Genomic DNA, 16,463 nt, shown 5'->3' on the forward strand with positions numbered 1-16,463 from the left:
AGATTTGAGATGGAACCCTGGACTTGCTGTATGATTTAGTTCGAAAAAGGTTTTCCAAATTTTAGATTTGGTTTATAGAATTGTTAAAAACTATAGTCATATTTTGAGTAGATTTTGATCTCCGGATTTTTTTTTAAATGAAAACTTTATATAAAAAAATCCAATATCAATAAACTAAGTAATCATTGGTCCATAGTTGGTCTATACATATGACTTGGAGGTGTTGCCTTAATAAATACAATACCTGCATCATCACCTATTCAAGAACCACAAAATGGGAAAATTTTATTAAAATTGGGCGACCTGCACCCTTCATGGTAAATGGTCTTATTACCAACTAAAAATACATATATATATATATATATATATAACCTTTTCACAGACCTCAATCTTATCCTTACATTTCTCCTTAATCTTCCACGAGAATGATGCTACAAACATCCCTTGTGGAACAAACAATGAAGAACGAAAAGAATCAGCCAATCAAAATTAAGTGCACAAAATTGACCTGAAACAATATCACCAAATCATTAAGATTTACAAAACTTCAGGGATCAACCAAAGAAACAAAATATTCTTAATAATTAAACCAATCTGATGCAAAAGGAAGCGATTTATGGGTAAAGAACCAACTTTTTTCTTTCATTCAAGTTGAGAGATTCTTGGGCTTCTACATTACTATGATGCTATACTTTGGCTCTCATCAGTGTGTTTTAGGACAAGGTAACCATTGGGATAATTACTTCTCTACTATCAGGCACAATATGAAGAGAACCAAAAAAATTAAAAAAAAAAAAAGAAAGAAGAAATTCCTCTGCAATGTCGCCAAGAACAAAAAAAAAGGAAATTTTTTTATAAAGGTCATGGTTTTGAATGTTAAAACTGTTTGAAACTAAAAAGCAATTTAACAAGAGTTCTAGTAAAATGCAGTTCTATTTTTTTATTTTTTTTGTTTTTTAAAAACTGGATAAATATAAGTAGATGATTATTAAATTAAATCTTAACCTTTAAAACTTAAAAAAAAAAAAAAATATTTATTTGCTTAGCGTTCTTGTATAACATTTTATCCTTTAGAAGATTTGAAGACGAGTCTTTGAAAAAATAAAGATAGGGGATGAATATAAGAATGAGTAAGAGTACAGTGACAAAAAAAAAATGGATCAAGTTACTTAATTTGATGGTGATTAGGATTTCTTAACATAATAGAATTTTTTAATAATAAAAACATAATAATAGTGTAATAATTTTCTTACTAACGTTACTATTTCATTTTAGGTATGTTTTATCTAAATTAAAACTTTGAATTTTGATTTTATTTATGAAATTTTAACATATATATTATAAATTTTATAACCTTTTTAATTATTTTATTTAATTATTAATATTATTTTTTTGGCTTGAGTTTAAGCAATTTGACCGTCAGCATTTTTGATGAACTTTGTGAACTTCACAAATGATGAGAGTTTGAATTATAAGTGATAGCACATTTCTGGGAGTGTGAGTAATAGCTGTGTGTGTGGTTAGTCCGAACATAACCCTAAACCCTAAACATCTTGGCTAAAAAAACAAAACAAACAAAGGGTTAAAAAAAACATACCTCACCTTTCTCAAGATGCAGCAAGATGTTAAAAGTCTCAAGCTCAAAAACAATACTCTTCTCAATCCTACTCTTGATCTTTGACAATCTAGCAAATTCTCTCTCATTTCAACTATGGATCAAATACATCTGAATATTTCTCTAAAAATCTGATCAACAAAATTTGGGTATAAAACAATCAACTAGATGAATAAATAACTGATGATATGTATGAATAACTAAAAAAAACTTCTTCAAAAAATCAATACATACCTTCCAATTCTGGAAGATTATCATTGAGATCAATGCACTTTTCAAAGATGATAAAGATCCTCGGAAGATAAATCACCGGTTGAAATCCCAAACCGTCTTTTGGATCTACATCATCATCATGGATTGATCGAGTTCTCGCAAAAATTGGTTTAAAGAAAAGATCAAAGAATTGCAATCTAATACATTTCCTCTTTGCTAAGGATCATTGAGATGAGATCTACACAAATTTAAACCCAAAATCAGAAAAAAATCAAAACCATGGGGAAGTAAAGGGAATAAGACGGAAAAAAAGAAATCGTTACCCATTGTCTAGATCTCCATCCTCGATCATTGAAGAAGGGATCGCACCACCACCGAACAGAGAGAGACAGAGGGAGGGAAAAGAGAGCAAAGAATTCAAAAGAATTATAAAAAAAAAACCCTAGAATTTGATCGGATTGGGTGGAGACGGGGGATTATTTATAGTTTATTCATGATGTGATCAACGCCTTCTGACGGTCCAATGGGATACTGACACGTGATCTATTTTGAGTGGCCGTTAGATGTGGTGCAGCTATTTGGTTTGTTTGGATTCGTTTTTGAAACTTCAGGTAGATTTTTTTATAAATTAAATATTTTTGAGCTCCAACAATCATGTTTTTGTATTTTTTTTTTTACAACAATAAAAGCTAAAAAAAAACCTGAGAAGCTGTTTTATGTTATTAAATTACTAAGTTCCCTAATTTTTTTAAAACTCTATTATTATTATTATTATTAGTAGTAGTAGTATTCGTATTATTATTAGTATATTAGTATTAGTGTTATTATAATAACTTAATCAAAGCCCATTTTAGTAATTTGACAATGAAGAGTCTTTTTAAAAATGCACACCCAAACAAATTTCACACATATAAAAATACTTCTACATTAATTTATCCAAACATAAAAAATAGAGAAGCATTTTATTTACTCTAAGAAGCACTTTTTTAAAAGTCTTTCTACCAAAATGAAAAAAAAAAACATTTTTTTTTAAGCCAATCTAAATAAGCCCTTACTCTTTTCCCTTGTGATCTTGAATTCAGAATCTTGGTAAAATTCAACGGTAGAGCAAGGATTTAAAAACCGGACCGGTTGGTGAACCGGTTGGCCAACCGGTTCGCGGTTCAACCGGTTCAACCGGTTCGACCGGCCGGTCCAACATTTTTTATTTTTTTAAATTTTTTTGTTAAAAATAAGAAATGTCAAAAAAATCATAAAATTATAAAAAATTCAAAAAAATCAACAAAAAAATGCCCATTCATATTAGTGAATAACTCTTGATTAATAACTCTTGACGTTATTAAAAATTGTTCAACCGGATTTAATTTTTTTCAAATAAATAAATATTTAAAAAAATTAAAAATAATAATAATAAATAAGTAAAAATAACTTCAAAAATAAAGAACAAATAATAATAAAGATACAAAATTACATATTGCAAATTTAAATTACCTTTATAAGGTCACAAAGTCTTAACTTTATATAAAAATTAAAAATTTTTTTAAAAATACAAATATACAAGGATACAACTATACAACAAATATTAAAAAAATAAAGAATTAAATAAAAATATAAGTATACAAGTATACAACAATAATGATTAAAAAAATAAAAAAACCAAACCATTGAAATGTTTGGTTTAATACTTTAATACTTTAATTTTTAATGATTTAATTGTTGATTAGCGTAAAAATTATAAGTTAATTATAATAAATTAATGATAATAAATCATAATATATTAATATCTTCAAGTATTTTGTTTTGACTTTTTTTGCCTTTTTGAAATTTGGACCGAGTTAATGAGTTTATTAACTTTATTTAAGTTTTTTTAATTATAAAAATAAATAAACTAATTAAATAATTTAAATTAATAAATTGACCGGGTCCGGGTTCAACCGGGTTGAACCCAGCCGCCCGGTTCTTTACTATTTTATGTGAGTAATCGGACCGGGTTTATCGGGTCGGTTCCCCTGTTCAACCGGTTCAACCGGCCGGTCCGGTCCGGTTTTTAAATCATTGCGGTAGAGAGCTATTGTTGTCTAATAATAAATCAGATTTTCGGGTAAATTTGTTGGTAGGGTACTAAATTATGAGTTCATCTCCCCTAGTTCTGGAACCAGAGAATACATTAGTTCCAGCCTATTATATTTTGACACGTGTCCCATGTGATGTTATTATATTTTTTCTATTGTGATTGGGGACACGTGTCAGGTTTTAATAGGGTGAAACCAGGGTATTCTCTTGTTCCAAAACCAAGGGAGATGAGTTCCTAAATTATGGCATTTTCTAATTTTGAGGTCCAAACTTAAAATCAAAATGTTTATTCAACTTCAATTTTGTTTTACCAGGTTATCAGAGAGATTCCGATTTTTTTTTTTTTATGATGTAGATGCCATAAATTCTATCTCATTTGCTGACAGAGAATTTCCAACATAAAAAATAAACCAAATTCTCTCGGATCACCCAATGAAATAAAATTGAAGTTGGAGTTGGGTAACCATTCTGATTGAAATTGAAGTTTGGACCTTAAAATGAAAGAGGGTCATAATTTAGTACCCATAAAAAAAATTTACATAAAAAATTAAACTGCTATTCGGTTTTATACAAACTTTCATATTTGTTGGATAATAATAAAATTGCTTCTTTGGAGTATCCATTAAAAGGATTAGACTATTTTTAAAAATAAATAAATTTATATTTTTATTTTATTTTTTTAAAATGGATAAATTATTAATTTATTAATAAAAGAGAGCACCAATACAATCTAAAACAGATAATCAAAGAAAACAAAAATGTCCACTGAGGGTGGATACAAGGAATATAGGCAAATAATACTCCTTAGTGTATAGAACATCTCCTCCCATGAAAAACAGAAAAGCTTTAAAGGGAGTTAACTAGCGATAAATGTGGGGCTCGATCATCTGGGTCGAGCTTTGTCCCTCTAGAAGAACTATGAAATTAGAAACTTCTTCTCACTATTAGTCTATTATGGAAGAGACCTCTAACTTTTGTTTTTTGTGACATAAAGCAATAAAAAAACAAACGTGTGATAAATTAAAAATAATAATTTAAAATTAACAATACAATCATTTCTCGCTAGTTAAATGGACCAGATAATAGCTCTAATTAGAAGGTCCCATGAAACTCTTAGAATTACTTTCAATTTTATTAATCAAAATATAGACAAGAGACATAATATTGAGTTTGGACCCTTTGATTTATGGGAAATAACCTATCAACTCTTAAAATTTTAGAATAAAGATTTTTTTTATTTTAAAATAAATTCGTGACCTTTCTATCCATTTCAATTGAAAAAAAAAAATTATTTCGCATGAGGGTCAAAACAAATAATCACTCACATTTTTTTTTAATAGCCACATATTGCTTCATTTTTCACCATTAAAATCTGGTTGCTTTCCCTTTTCATTTAAACCTTGCCCATTTTATTATTGACATGGTTGTCATTTGGCATGGCACTGTTCAAGTAGGTGAATGCTCTACTGCACATCATGTAATATTAAACTAATCAACAGTGGTGTACTTTGATTACATAGATTAATAGAGACAGAAGAGATTCCTTATAGAACTATATGGGCAAAACATTGCACAGTCTGTACTTTCTATGATTTAATATTTAGCTCAAGTTTTGCATTTTCATGGATTAAATAATCCTTTTCTTTTTCTTTGAAGTTCTTCAGATCTCTGACAGTATAGCAAAAGATCTTGAGGTTTCTATTAATGAGTTGTGATATGACTTTATTTAGGTCCTATTCTTAGGATTCCTTCATGCCTTCTCTCTCTTTTTGCATGAACTATACCTTGTGTTAAAAGCGGTTGAGTAATATACCAAATACTCAAACACACAGATCGCAGGTAATAAAACCAAAAGAGTCTTATGTATCACATGCAGGCTGTACTCTGTTTTTCTATCTCAATAAAGTAGTGATTTATCAATTTATTTTAAAAAATAAATAAATAAAAAATAATTAAAAAAAAAAAGGAATGAATTGAGTTTTTATTACTTGGCTCTAGCCTATCATAGATTGACACGTGTCTTTTTAATTTTGTTATGTTGTAGATAATTTTTTGTCTGCCTGTAATAGGTAAGCTAGAACCAGGTCAAGTATTCCCTCGTTCTTGAATAAGGCAATATAAACTCAGATGAATGGTGGTTTTAGGCTTTCATGGCATCTCTCTCTCACACACACACAAACAAACACACACACACACACACACACACACACACACACACACATATGTGCAAAGAGAGACACAAGTTTCAACTTTCAAGGTAGAAGAAAAGTAGAACAGCAGAAAGACAACTCAAAGAAGTAGTGGGAGGAGAACACTTTAAATATTATAATCTCACCGGGGACCAAACACATACATAGAGGGATGCATTATTGATGCTTCCTCCGCTAACAATGTAATGAAAAGGCTCTATTATCTTGCTTTACTAGCATATTAGCATCTATAATATATGCTATAATCTATAAGCACTCCAAGTTCCAAGATTCCAATTAAACAGTCCTTGTCAATCAATATATATATGTATACACTCCCACTTAATTTGCATATATACCAAACTAAATTCATCAGTATTTCAACAGGATCACCAACCTTAAAACTTATCATTCAGTGAACAAACACAGAAGAATGTCATAAGTTACATGTTCTCATTCTCTCCATACAATGCAGTTTTCATCAGTCAATGAGAATGTACAAAATTTACAAGATGACATACATAAGATCTTCAACAAATTACATAATATATATATATATAATGATCATCTTCATATGATCAATAAAGGCATTAAAATTTGGAAAATGAATGTTGAAGAATGACAAGAAGGAGCCCCCTTCAGTCCAAGCATGAAGAGTAGATAATTGAATAATCTCCCAAATCATTCCTTCATTCACAGAGTGACTCATGAATCTTTACACTGAGTGTTTGATAGAATGATTTGGCAGCCAATTCAATCCCAAACCTATCCATGAGTGGACTGAACGAGGCTCTCTCAGACCATTAATATTCATTGCACTGAGATCATGATATTCAAATGAAGAAAAAATTAATTCAAATTCTCAAACCATGATATATCTTATAATATATCCTGCAACTTAACTTCATGCAATATCTTTCAATGTCTTTGCTAAGATTGTTGTTCTATAAATTAAACCTAAACATTTTATCAACTATTTATTTTTTTTATCGGAAATTGAAAGGCTTTCAGAACATTAACCCTAACGTACCCTAATAACTCTAACAGAAAAAGAGGGCCAAAGTTTAAGAATTAATATGATCACAATCTCAGCTATATATAAGTAATGGTTCATATTAGAAGAAAGAATTGCTAAGATAAATCTTAACCTCAACCCTAAACCCTAACCCTAACAGCAAAAAAGGGCCAAAGTTTAAGAGCATGATCACAATCTCAGATAATTAATGGTTCATATTAGAACAAAGAAATGCTAAGATAAATCTACTAGCTCTCAATTATGAATCGCATTGATTAACAGTAGTGTTTCACTACCAATCTAGTCACTAATCACAACAACTTCAAAAAATATTTACAAACTTGATCATGTATATATGTGTATATATATAATTCTTCATAAGCCAAACCAAACATAAAACATGTCAACAGAAATATATGTTTCATATATATAAATAGATCTTCAAAAACTATATATATATATATATATATAAATCACAAGAAGATTTATTCAGCACCAACAGGGTTACTATTTTAACACAAACCCTAGCTAGGAACACATAGAAAAGCTAAGTATTGTTAGGGGAGAGAGAGAGAGAGAGAGAGAGAATGAGAATGGATTCTTGCATGTGTTATTTAAAAGATGAAGATGAAGTATTAATTAAAGATATAGATTAGGACATAATCAGAACTAAATCATCCCCCACTTGATGCACCATCTTTATGAAATAACACGAGAAGAAATCATAGCTATAAAAAGAGGGAAAGATATAAAGGAAGGCTTGATGATAAATATAGATCTAAAATCAAGTTAAACAGATGCTAATAGTTCCAAAGCCAAGCAAAATATCCGCAGATCTGTGAATAGAGGTTGATGAAAACATTAGAGATCTTGAAATAAAACATTGTGTAATTGTAACTTAACTGTAGTTTATATAAATCTCTTTGTGAGATCAAGACTTACAGCTAGTGGAAGTACTCCTGGTTCAAATGAAGCAGCATTTGTTGTTGTGAAAGAGAGATCTAAGTATGGACTTGAGAGCAGTGGGAGTGTAATTAAAGGAGGGCCAGCTTATATTTACTTTCTTTTTCAGACAAGAAGCAGTGGGTCAAGTTAAAATATCAATTTTAATTTTATTTGTTTATTTTAAGAACATAAATGATATTGATGTCTAATGTAATATTGTCATCTTTCATCTAAAACTGAGACCACGTAAGTGGGCCTAAAAAAATTGTGGATTTTTAATTTCAATCTTCTCAAGAATATTACTCTTGGAATTAGGCGCCCTAGATACCACTAATGAGAGAAGATCTCTTTCTCTTACTAAGGTTCATCGTCTTTCCCAAATCAAGATGGAATTATCTTTCCTTCAACGCTAAGAAGAGATTCACTGGAGACAACGCTCCAGAATCACTTTGTAAAAGAAGGAGACTCGAACACTAGATTCTTTCATATCATGGCAAATGGCAGACGTAAAAAGAATTTCATACCTCATTTATGCCATAATGGGTCATGGATTGAAGGGGACCAAGAGTTAGGTAAGATTTTCACAGATCAATTTCAACTTCTTTTCGGCTCCCTTAGACCCTACTAGTTTCTCCTTGATTGGCAAACCTTGTTTGCACATAAAGAGAGTTTGGATCTTTCTTCTCTCGAGGTTACTTTTACCTTAGAAGAAATCAAACAAGCAGTGTTTGATTTTGGGGGCTGATAAGGCTCTGAGACCGATGGATTTCCTATATTCTTCTTTCAGAAGCACTAGTCCCTGGTGAAAGACGATCTTGTCAACCTTTGTGCAAATTTCTTTGAGGGAAGTGCTAATCTTAAATGCCTGAATTGGGTTAATTTAGTCCTAATTGCCAAGACTGATTCCCCAGAGTTCGTCTCTGATTTTCGACCCATTAGTCTAATTAATTCCTCTTGCAAAATCATCTCTAAATTGTTAGCCAACAGATTAAGCAGAGTTATCAATGATTTAGTGGATGATTCTTAGTCAGCCTTCGTTAAAGGCAGATGTCTAGCATATAATATAGTTGCGGCACAAGAAATATCTTTAGCCTTCAAAAGTGCAAACTATCAAGTTTAGCCTTTAAGATGGATTTTGTAAAAACTTTTGATTCTCTAGACTAGAATTTCCTTATGGAGATTTTAGCTGCCAAGGGTTTCGGCCCTCGCTGGATTTCTTGGGTTCAAACTATTCTTAGCTCTGTCAAAGCTTGAGTCCTAATTGACGTGTCCTTTCATGGTTACATTAGATGGAAGCGCGGACTCCCACAAGGAGACCCCCTACCCCCCTGCTCTTTGCCTTGCTTGCAGATACTCTAAGTGCTATGTTTTCACATGAGCTTCGTTCTAGAGTGTTATTTGGGATCCCACTTGGACATTTAGAGAACATCAGCCATCTTCAATACGTTGACAACCTGATCATCTTCACAGTAGGAGGATAGGAAGACCTTCAAGTTATCAAACTAATTTTTTACCTGTTTGAAGGTTCGTTTAGTCTCACTATGAATTATGCCGGCCATAAGTTGTCCGTTCTCAACCAATTATGGTTTTAGAGCTAGTGCAACATTAGTGGCTACTCTTAATTGCGCCAGGGATTTTCTCCCTTTAACCTACCTAGGGGTCCCGTTATCAGGAAGACGTCCCAAGGAAACAAGATTGGTTGAGACTTATTGAGAAAATTCGTTCTAAACTAACCTCTTGGAGAGCTATCTACCTATCTTTAGGAGGCCGTCTCACGCTCATTAACTTGGTCCTTTTCTCAATTCCAAGCTATAGGATGTCAGCATTTAAGCTACCACTCTAGGTGATCAATGAGATAGACAAAATATGTCGAGACTTTCTTTGGAGAGGACCGGAGTTGGCTCCTAGAGGTATTTGGCTTGTTGCTTGGAAAAGAATTTACAGATCTCACATTTTGGGAAAAATTGGTTATCCTTAATATCCAAGATTTCAACAAGGCCCTACTAGGCAAGTGGTCGTGGAAAATCAACTCAGATTATAATAGTTGTTGGCGTAAATCATCAACTTCACTACTTGCTCACCGGTCCCCCTAGACCTTTGTTCCACACACCACCTAGAAATAAGTCTTTTTTTTGGCAGGGATTATACCCCTCTTACTTCTATTTAGATCTTGCACGTCTAAAATTGTTAAGAATGGTGCGCCTACCTTGTTTTGGTTTGACAATTGGTTAGATGGTAGAGCCCCTAAAGATTTATGGCATGATCTGTTCAACGACTGTTGTTTGCCCTGGCCATCTTTAAGTTTCTTCGTATATCAGATTCCTTTTCGCTAGAGAGACTTTTTCATTCGGCTTCGCCGGAAGCCATTTGGACCCTCTTGTCCTCTATCCCAAGTTGCTTCAGCAAGCACATGGATGTAAACATTTGGACTTTGGAGAGTAATAGAATGTTTTCAGTAAAATCCTACTATAGATTCCTAGTAGATGGAGGTTATCGCAGCCCATTTTATTCACATTATTGGAAAACGGGCTACCCTACTAAAATAACCCTGTTCTGTTAGCGGGCATTGTGATAACAAAATTCTGACCCTAGACAATCTTGCCCATAAAGGTTGCAATGTGCGTAGTGCAATAGATATTTGTGTGTTGTGGCATAGCAATTCTGAATTAGTAGATCACCTTTTTCTTAAATGTGTTTTTGCTGAACGTATTTGGCACTTTGTTAAACAAAATTTAGGCCTTTATACCCACCCTCCGACCATGTCTAAGGTTTGGTTTTCCTGGATGCCATCTCTTCATGTCCAATACTAATTTTTCTGGGATCTACTCTCAAGGGCCATTTTTTGGAACTTATGGCTCAAAAAAAATAACCGTATTTTTAATTTGCATGCTCTTGCTCTTCCTTCAATTATTTCGAAAGTTATTCATATGCTTCTTAATTGGATTTCTGCAGCTAGATACCCGAGCCAACGTCTTCCAGATGACTCTATCCGGAAGCTTAAGCGGTCTCTTGACTTCATAAGCGCAAGATCAGATGACCTTTCCGTAAGACTGTAAACGATCCGAGCCGAGCCGAGCTTGGCTATGTTCAAGCTCGGCTTGTTACTGTTTTGATCGAGCTCGAGCTTGAGCCGAACTTATTTCGAGTTTCATTAATGAGGCTCGGGCTCGGCTCGTTAAGAAAATTAAAGGCTCGGGCTAGGCTCGTTAGATCGTTTAAGCTCGATAATTTTTTTAATTTTAATTTTTATATTAAATAAAATATCATTGAGGCTTGTTTACTGCAGGCTCGGCTCGGCTCGAGCTCGGGAATCATTTAAGGCTCGGCTAAATTTGAGCTCGGGAACCAGCTTTAATTGATACATTATACAAGTCCTTTAACGATTCTAATAAACAAGCTTTAATTGATACATTATACAAGTTTTTTAACAATTCATATAAACGAGTTTTTAACAATTCATATAAACGAGCATATAAACAAGCTTTTAACGATTCATATAAACGAGCTTTTAATGATTTATATAAATGAGTCTGCTCACTAGCCTTAACGAGCCGAGCTTGACGGTGTTCAGGCTTGGCTCGTTTATTTTACGAGCTTAATAATTGGGCTTGAGAATCGCTCATTAAACTTAACGAACGAGCTGAGCCGAGCCCTTAATGAGCCAAGCCTTTGAGCTTTTAATGAACGTATTGGCTCGTTTACAGCCCTACCTTTCCGACACTTTGACTTCACCTTTCAGGGAGTAATCCACTCCCGCTGCTAGTTGTGAGGAGGCCTCGAATGCCAGAGGGTGGATTTCGCCTTCTCAACAGTTTTGTTTTTGTTTTGTGTTCCACTGTCCTGTTGTTGCTGTAATCTGTTTGCTTTGAGGATATCGTTTATGTTTCCTCTGGTGATTGTTTTCCTCTTGTTTGTCTCTTTCTTTTTACTGTGTTTATTTTATTATTTTATTATGTTATTTTGTTTGTTGGCTTCCTATTTTTGTTTTTGTAGTTTTTTTTAATAAATCAGTGTTCATCCACTTTATTAAAATCAAGTTTTAGCCACCCATGCAATTAATAAGATATAGTTTCTTTTTACTTTTTCTACTCAATGATGGAGAATCCAATCTACTCGTGACTTATTTATATATTTTTTTTTAAAAAAAAAATGTACAACTGTTGCCATCTTCAATACCATCTACATCAATAAACCAAATGTTGAAAAAATAAAATAATGAATTTTCACATCATTTAATTACTTACAACCTCATATATTTCTTTATATATATATATAAAGAAATATAAGAAACAATCATAAAAATGATAGGAGTTGATAATATGAATTTGGAACATAACTAAAAACAAAAAATAAAAATCACCATTTTGTTTTGGGACAAAAAAAGAAAAGATAAAAGGAACAAAATAAATATACACTTGAAAGGATCTCACTTTTCTAATTTTCACACAACGGATAAACCAGCAAAATAAATTATTAATAAATACATCATAAATAATTACAAACAAATCAACCAATAATAACTATCCACGTGGTGCAATAACACATGATCATCAAGATTCGTGGGAAGAGAGAAGCAACGGTTGAGATAGGCCGAGCTCCTACACGAGAGTTTCGGAGAGATGAATGGAGCAACGAATATAAAGGACGAGATTGAAACGAAGCGCGAGCTCTCTCAATGCGGGTGGGGAGCCCATCCATGGCGTACCGGAGAAGGCAATCCATCCCTAGAACGTTCTCCACCATCGACGATGCCGATTCCTCCTCCCTCGCCGCTCGGGCCATCCGCGATCATGATCTCGCCCATGCAGCAGCTGCCGGAGCTGGATGGGCTGACAATCGCCACAAGTTTCGCCCTTCTCCTCCGCCGGTGAGCTCCTTTGTCCTTTTGAGATTGTTTTCTGTTGGAATTTGTGATGGATTGACAATGTAGGTGGTTTTGCTCTTGATTTATCTTTTATGTGATGATGGATCTGGCACTGGATCTTTGTTGTTATTGTTGTTGTTTTTATTTTATAATCGTGATTTTTGTTAAATTTATTTGGATTTAATGCGGGCATATCTTGATTGAAAGATTAGGTATAAAGTTAAGACCTTGATGATTGGGCTGGGAATTATGTATGTTTTCATGTTTGGATGAAAAAATGTTTGATGGATGGTGTTTGATTTTGTTTTGTATGGTGTGAAAAAATTGTTAATTATGGAAATTAAAGGAATGTTTTACTTTCAAGTTTGATGTTATCTTGTTGTATAATGATTTCTTCAACAACAGGATGCTACTGCTTTTGAGTATGCATCAACAAGCACTTATGATGAACCCAAGAATGGATTTTGGGGAGTTTTGGCTAGAAAAGCCAAATCTATTCTTGAGGATAATAAGGCCAATGATCAATTTGAAAGCTCGGGTATGAAACAACCTCCCCAAATGATTGTTACTGGTGATCAGGTTAGTGTGATTTCTTTTTTTCATTTTCTTTTCTTTTTCTTGGTTTCTGTGTGTGTGTGTGTGTGTGTGTGTTATGTGAGTAAATAGAGGGAATCATTTGTGGCAAAATGTTCAACTTATTATGCCAGAGGCTATTTATGTAGTTATGATTATGAAATATGAGTCAGGGGAACCATTTTTCCATTCTATTAAGCTTGCCATATATTGGTGATATGTTTACCTTTCTGAAGTTCAGGACATTTCTAAGCTGGATGATTGTATTGTTCTCAAGAGAATAGGAAGTCATGAACATGTGAACCTCTTAACTATTATGAAGCACATTATTTTTGTTTGGTTGAGGTTCTATGACTGATTATCTTTTATTAAGGGCTTATGATATTTGCATGTTTATTTCTGTCACCCTGTCACATGGTTTATTATCTGTTCGCTTAATATAGAAATGAATAAATGTGCATGACTATTAGACTCTACGTAGAAAGACCCACTCCCATAGATATTGTGTCCCCACAATGTTTGAAAGTGGGACAATGGGATTGGCATCCCAAAAGTTCCCTATCTGAATGTCTTCTGTAGGTCATGCATTGCTCTTTATACGCTTCTTATTCTCCAGAACTTGCTAGTGTTTCGACTGTTTTTTTCATGACTTCAGTTTGGTGATTGCAGTTTCAGTCATATCAATCATTTGAGCTTCCTCAGAAGAGGGAAAATCCTTCTTTCCATAAAAATTCTGATGCGTTAGCTGCTTCAATCACCAAATTTGGTGGGACAATTCGAAATGCACTTGAAGTAAGTTCCTTTAGAAATCAATTTTTATTTCTGAGCTAGCTTAAGTTGTTTAATATCATATGAATTAGTTTTACACGTAGATGGTATTTTAAACACCACTATGAAATTATGATTACCTGCAGCAATAATCATTTGCATAGGAGAACAACTTTGGTTGTAGATAGTTTTGAACCATTATTTCTTGCAACCAAGCATTGGTGTAAATTCAAACATCTTCCACATTCTCCTATGTTATATGTCTCATAATTTATTTTTCAGGAAGGTCTCACAATCATGGAGCATAAGACAGCGGATATAATACAAGAAACACGCAAGCTACAAATTAAGAGAAAAGAAGGTGGTCCAGATACACTGGCAGAGCCTATAGATAGACTTTCTCCACAAAATTTGCCCCAGATCAAAGCTGAACAAGAAGCTCAACTGAAGGCTTCTCGCAACGTAAGGTTGCAAATCTTGGTTGCTAGATCATGTAGACAAATTATTGGTTATGTTTATCTGCTTTAGCTAGTTATGTTAATCTACCGAATATATTTGGATGTTCATGATCAAACTTGCTTCCTATTTAAATCCTTCAGCGGAGCATCATGTGGAGATCATTTGGTAAGGGAAATCATTGCTGTATTTTCCTATGTTATGTCATGCCAAGAAATGTTAAATTGACTTTTAAGGCCTAGAGTTCCTTTAAGTGTCATAGTTCATAACTTCATACCATGTAACCTTTTGTTTAGCTTTGCATATAAAACCTGTTAATAATATCAGATTGTTGTTTATAAAAACTTGGCCGGCTTTTGTACTTTTAAGATCTGAATAAGCAACCATGTTTGTCCCGCAGGTTGCAAATTCAATGGCTGCCAAGGCCAAGCTGCTTCTACGAGAGCTGAAGACTGTTAAAGCAGACCTGGCTTTTGTGAAGCAAAGATGCAATCAGCTTGAAGATGAGAACAAGGTTTTGAGGGAGAATCGTGAAAAGGGGGCTCGTCATGAAGATGATGATCTGGTACGTCTAATGTGTCCAAATAATTAGCCTATACAATTCAAACTAGCTTTTTATTTGTCAAATGAAATAGAGCATGGAACTGAAATTTCAAAGGTCATGGCGGAAAAGAAGGTTTAAGAATGTGTTTAACCAAAACAGACTATTTGCATCAATGACTACAATTTTTGCCCTTTGAATTTCAACATCAGATAAGCAATACATGCAGTTTTAAAATGACAAGATCTATCAATTCAAACTAGCCTTTTTTTTTTTGTCAAATGAAATGGAGCATGAAACTGAAATTTCTATAGTCATAGAATAGAAGAGGAGGTTTAAGACCGGGTTGAACCAAAACAAGTTAGTTGCGACGTTGATCACTTTATTTTTTTCCGGTGATTGTCCTAAAGTCAACTTATAAATCATCGGCAATGCAATAGTTTTAGAACAACAATCTATCTCTGCTGAATTGTTTACCTGACTCAGATTCGTCTCCAATTGGAGACATTGTTGGCGGAGAAGGCAAGGCTTGCGCACGAGAACTCCCTGTACACCCGAGAAAACCGATTCTTGAGAGAGATTGTGGAGTATCACCAGCCTGAGATGCAAGATGTTGTCTATTTGGATGAGGACATTGATGATGATACAACCGAACTTTGCCCAAGTAAAATGACATCCCCACTTTCATCACCTGCTGCAAACCGAAGATCACCGTCCCCCATCATTACAACAATTCCTTGTCCAGGTTCACCAGGTTCATCCTCTACATCTACACCTAGTCCCACCAAATCATCAGCTTCTGCACATCCTCCACCATCTACTTGAAAGAATGAGCTTTCAATCGGTAAAAATGCATATCATTGATGATCTTTAGTTCCTACAGATCCAAAGTGAAAATACATATATTCTTGATTGAGTTTCAGCCCCTGCAGTTCAAATATTGGCATGTTGCTTCCGGAGAGTGTTTTGGCTGGCGTATTTTTTTTTTTTTCAAATTATTATTTGTTTTATAAGTTTATATGATGTAGAAATGTATTCATTCATTTGTTCATTGTCCCTTTATAGTGTAAAGTCATGCCCATTCTTTCTGTCGCTTGCCTTTGGAACTCCATTCTGTTTGTATTGTCACTGATTGTAAGCTATGAATAGAAAAGTAACATTCTTGTATTCTTTTATGTTTATATACATATATGATTGTGCAGGGTTCAACA

At 33.5% G+C, this 16,463-nt stretch overlaps 1 protein-coding gene and 1 long non-coding RNA gene across 3 annotated transcripts; one reads left to right on the top strand and one right to left on the bottom strand.

Annotated features, from left to right (window-relative positions):
- Positions 1-166: 166 nt before the first annotated feature.
- LOC120274019 lies at positions 167-2,262 on the bottom strand. Of its 2 annotated transcripts, none has more exons than XR_005540684.1 (4): positions 2,152-2,262; positions 1,850-2,066; positions 1,603-1,738; positions 167-508 (listed from the first exon to the last, which is right to left on the bottom strand). It is a non-coding gene; the product is annotated as an uncharacterized LOC120274019 (long non-coding RNA). The 2 variants fall into 2 exon arrangements; XR_005540683.1 differs by having other exon boundaries at positions 1,598-1,738.
- A 10,472-nt stretch (positions 2,263-12,734) lies between these two features.
- LOC120273589 lies at positions 12,735-16,373 on the top strand. The gene is made up of 6 exons (XM_039280247.1): positions 12,735-12,917; positions 13,320-13,493; positions 14,157-14,279; positions 14,538-14,717; positions 15,112-15,276; positions 15,739-16,373. Exons 1-6 carry the CDS (start codon positions 12,747-12,749, stop codon positions 16,075-16,077), a joined length of 1,152 nt encoding a protein of 383 aa, XP_039136181.1. The 5' UTR covers positions 12,735-12,746; the 3' UTR covers positions 16,078-16,373.
- The last annotated feature ends 90 nt before the right edge of the window (positions 16,374-16,463 follow it).

Source organism: Dioscorea cayenensis, chromosome 12, assembly GCF_009730915.1.
Source record: "Dioscorea cayenensis subsp. rotundata cultivar TDr96_F1 chromosome 12, TDr96_F1_v2_PseudoChromosome.rev07_lg8_w22 25.fasta, whole genome shotgun sequence".
NCBI classification, from domain to species: Eukaryota; Viridiplantae; Streptophyta; class Magnoliopsida; order Dioscoreales; family Dioscoreaceae; genus Dioscorea; species Dioscorea cayenensis.